This window comes from Centruroides sculpturatus, unplaced genomic scaffold (assembly GCF_000671375.1).
Source record: "Centruroides sculpturatus isolate CEXI.00-Female unplaced genomic scaffold, Cexi_2.0 scaffold1881, whole genome shotgun sequence".
NCBI lineage: Eukaryota > Metazoa > Arthropoda > Arachnida > Scorpiones > Buthidae > Centruroides > Centruroides sculpturatus.
Genome location: NW_019386097.1, coordinates 99,043 through 103,400, shown reverse-complemented (window position 1 = coordinate 103,400; position 4,358 = coordinate 99,043). Strand labels below are relative to the sequence as shown.

General features: G+C 32.7%; 1 protein-coding gene across 2 annotated transcripts in view; it reads right to left on the bottom strand.

Moving 5' to 3' along the window:
* Positions 1–995: 995 nt before the first annotated feature.
* Positions 996–4,358, bottom strand: part of LOC111613571 — a 9,029-nt gene continuing 5,666 nt past the window's right edge. The window contains exon 2 of one of the 2 annotated variants that reach the window (XM_023354921.1): positions 996–1,212. In XM_023354921.1, coding sequence (XP_023210689.1) covers positions 1,071–1,212 — 142 coding nt within the window. In that variant the 3' untranslated portion in view covers positions 996–1,070. Of the gene's footprint in view, positions 1,238–4,358 lie in introns of both variants that reach the window. The other variant, XM_023354922.1, reaches the window with a different exon arrangement.

Genomic DNA, 4,358 nt, shown 5'->3' with positions numbered 1-4,358 from the left:
CAAGGCATATGGCGTCAGAGTTCTCTACACTTTGTTGAGATTTCGTAAAACCTTCCATTGATTAGTTTTCTAATACACAAACAATTAAAAGATTTCTTACAGAATCATAATAAACAGCAGACTCAGAAATTTTCCTCGATTAGACACACACGAGAAGCAATTACGTATTAAAAATGTTTCATAAAATGTATACGAAAAAACGGCGCAGAACATACGTGTGTTTCGGGGGTGACAAGGCAAGCAGTGATTAGCCACCAGATTTCGGGAGTAACGTGGTGGTTCGAAAGCACAATGTAGGGGTTGTGAAAATATAGTTAATTGGGTATCAATTTTCAAATTTCACGTTTATACATTTATACTGTCGTCTGTCTGTTTGCCGGCAAGAATTGATATGTTTAGAATTTTTATAAAATAGTTCTATAACAACCGGGAAATAATAATAATAATGTACTATAATATAAATTATTATTATATACATTTAGATTACTTTTAATAAAATTAAGTTTGCGTTAAATGCCGAATATATGTCAAACGTGTGCAGCTGATGTTCTCCTATATAAAAGAATTAACTTTAAGACGGAATTGTACTTATTTGTTTTTGTACGGAGGATTTTCAAAACGTGTTAGAGCGAAACCGAAAGTCGTGCTGTAAGGAGTGAAATTAAAGAAAAACAATCAAATTCAGAATACTCAAACACCGTATTAAAAAAGAATTAATTACAATTATAATTATTGTCTATTTTATTTAACTTAAAAAATAAAACTATGTTAATTTTTTTTAGAAACTTTGTTTATTAGCTGATAAAAATCTTACAAACTTGAAAAATATCAATATTTTAAACATTATTCGTGTCAATCTGCTTTTCTGCTGCGATTAAAATATAAAATAATTGAATACCTAACCAAGAATGTGGAAACTTTATTAATAATTTATGCAACGAACATTTTACATTTCAGAAGAAATTAATAAAGCAATTTCAAAAATGAATAAAAAGAAATTAAATGTAATCATATCAATACCACCAAATAAATTTTAAATAATATATAATATATTTCAAAATAAATCGAATTTATCCATGCATTTGAACATAAGTATCTTGGCGAACGTAACCTGGAGCTTCAGAAATTACTGTTGTTTTAGTCATTTCGGGTGTTCTTTCTTGCACTATGGTTTTACTTTCCATTCCCATACCATTCATTCTCATTGGAGATGTATCTGCACCCATTACTGCCATATTTGGATNAGACACAGACGCGGGTCGAAGACGGCCGACATCACCGCACAAACAAAGCCCGCGTAGGGCGAAGAAAGAAGATATTTTTGCGGTGAAAACGGCCGTCTCACCCATGGAAATAAAGCCCGCGTAGGGCGAAGAGAAGAGACACAGACGCGGGTCGAAGACGGCCGACATCACCGCACAAACAAAGCCCGCGTAGGGCGAAGAAAAAAGATATATTTTTCGGTGAAAACGACCGTCTGACCCGTGAAAATAAAGCCCGCGTAGGGCGAAGAGAAGGGACACAGATGCGGGTGGAAGACGGCCGACATCACCGCACAAACAATGCCCGCATAGGGCGAAGAAACAAGGTGCAATTTCGGGCGAAGTCGGCCGTCTTTTACGTAAAAGTAAAGCTTGTTTAGTAAGCTGGGTCATTTATATAGGCGAACTAAGCGCTGGCCCAGGGCGTCTGAATTTGTAGTTNCGACATCACCGCACAAACAATGCCCGCATAGGGCGAAGAAACAAGGTGCAATTTCGGGCGAAGTCGGCCGTCTTTTACGTAAAAGTAAAGCTTGTTTAGTAAGCTGGGTCATTTATATAGGCGAACTAAGCGCTGGCCCAGGGCGTCTGAATTTGTAGTTTGGCATGGCGAAAGTACATGTTTAAATTATAATAAATAATGAAAAAATAAATGTTTTTTTGTCAGAATTTTTTCTTACGTGTTGATTCACGAGTTGTCATTTTGAATGTATCGCCATATTCTTACGATCGGCATAATGCGTGCTGCATTTTGAATAAAAATTAGATACAGTACTTAATTTTGCATTGGTGTTTTATATTGTTGCGAATTTTTTTTAATGGTACGACATTAAAATAATTTTTCAAGGGCGCTGATTGTGCTCGGGCCGGCAGTGACTATAGCCAATGTAGGGGTTGTGAAAATATAGTTAATTGGGCTTTAATTTTCAAATTTCACGTTTATACATTTATACTGTTGTCTGTCTGTTTGCCGGCAAGAATTGATATGTTTAGAATTTTTATAAAATAGTTCTATAACAACCGGGAAATAATAATAATAATGTACTATAATATAAATTATTATTATATACATTTAGATTACTTTTAATAAAATTAAGTTTGCGTTAAATGCCGAATATATGTCAAACGTGTGCAGCTGATGTTCTCCTATATAAAAGAATTAACTTTAAGACGGAATTGTACTTATTTGTTTTTGTACGGAGGATTTTCAAAACGTGTTAGAGCGAAACCGAAAGTCGTGCTGTAAGGAGTGAAATTAAAGAAAAACAATCAAATTCAGAATACTCAAACACCGTATTAAAAAAGAATTAATTACAATTATAATTATTGTNGAAATAGTTATTCATTAGTATGGTAATATTAATTTAACAAAAAATAAAAAGAATTAAAAAAATAGTTTACTACGAAAACATTACAGTACAAATGTAACATTACTTTTTCCTGACACATATTGATAAACAATTTCCACGATGAAATGTATGGAAATTCTTAACATATATAACTACAGTTGACCCCCATAACACTGTTGATTATTCCGTTTTATATGAATTCCATGTTGTACGAGTCACTTAGATTTAGATTTTACAAATACGTGAGCCGTTCACAGCCCGGCACACGTATTTGTAAAATCTAAGTGATAAAACGGAATAATCAACAGTGTTATGGGGGGTCGATTGTATTATATTCAAAGCAATTTAAATACTTACAGTATTATCGATTGTTAAATAATTTATACAAGAATTCTATACTTTTAATTTGAAAAATGGTCATACAAATTTGATTAAACATATTTACTGATATATCTATTATGGAACTGGATACATGAAATTTCTGTAAATTTGAAAAGTATTGTTTCTTAACACACAGATTTTGAACTGACATTCGAAAGCACAAAATGTCTATTGACAGAAAGAACTGTCAATTCTAACTAAAACATTAAAAAAATTTTCTGATAAGAGTAATCTATGGAGAATATTCATTATTCAAAATTGTTCAATAACTTTTACATTTAAATTTTATAATTTGTTAAGCAAGATTTGTGAAAATTTCTCTTTCACAGATATACAAAACTTGGTTAATTTTATTGTTTCATCTAACTATATTAAATGCACGTGACAAATTCAAAAAATATTCTGACTCGTCTTAATTATAAATTTCGTCCTTTCTCGAACTTTTTATGAATAATATCTGTAACAAAGTATAAATTTTCTTTGCACGTAAATTTAAAACACTAATCGCGCTATTAAAATGATCTATTGTGTACGATTTGATTCAGAGATGCATAAAGATCAAGTATGAAGTTAAATAATAATAATAATCAGTTGTATTTTCACTTTATACTCACTCCATATTACAACTAAAAAAATAATCTATTTCGTCACGATTCGTTCTGACGACCACAAAATATAATCTATACTTCGGTGGATATTTAGTCGCACGTATCGAAGAAGGTTGCAGAGCGTGCATACACGCGGACTGCCAAATCCCCAGGGTGACGATACCGGTCGACGTCAAATACCTCTTTTGTCGCATCACTAGTATATCTCAAATGACGCGAAAGGGCTGTTGTAGATTTTAAACGTTTTCACCGTAGCTGTAAAAATCTAAATATGTTAAACTTAATAGTCATTTGTTTTCTAACTAATTCGTTTTAGGACCGGGTGTCCACGGAAATTTCCAAAATTTACAACTTTTCGGTCACTCTCGTCGAACTGGAAAAATTTCTGTCTTTATTACATTAATAATACGAAGAAATCAGTCTCCACTGTAATCGGCTACAGATGGTTCGGTTAAGCTTTTGTTTAAGTAAAATTTCGGCTCTTTCGTCGGGGTTTTGCTTATGTCCCCAATTCCCTGATTGCTTAATTATTTAACTACTTCTTAACCCGGTTGCAAACTTCTAAAATATACGAGTATACTTAATATTCAATTTTTTTCTTAATATAATTATTTCTATAATATACGTGAAAACAGTTTACAAATACGTGAGCCGTTCACAGCCCGGCACACACGTATTTGTAAAATCTAAGTGACTCGTACAACATGGAATTCATATAAAACGGAATAATCAACAGTGTTATAGGGGTGTCGACTGTA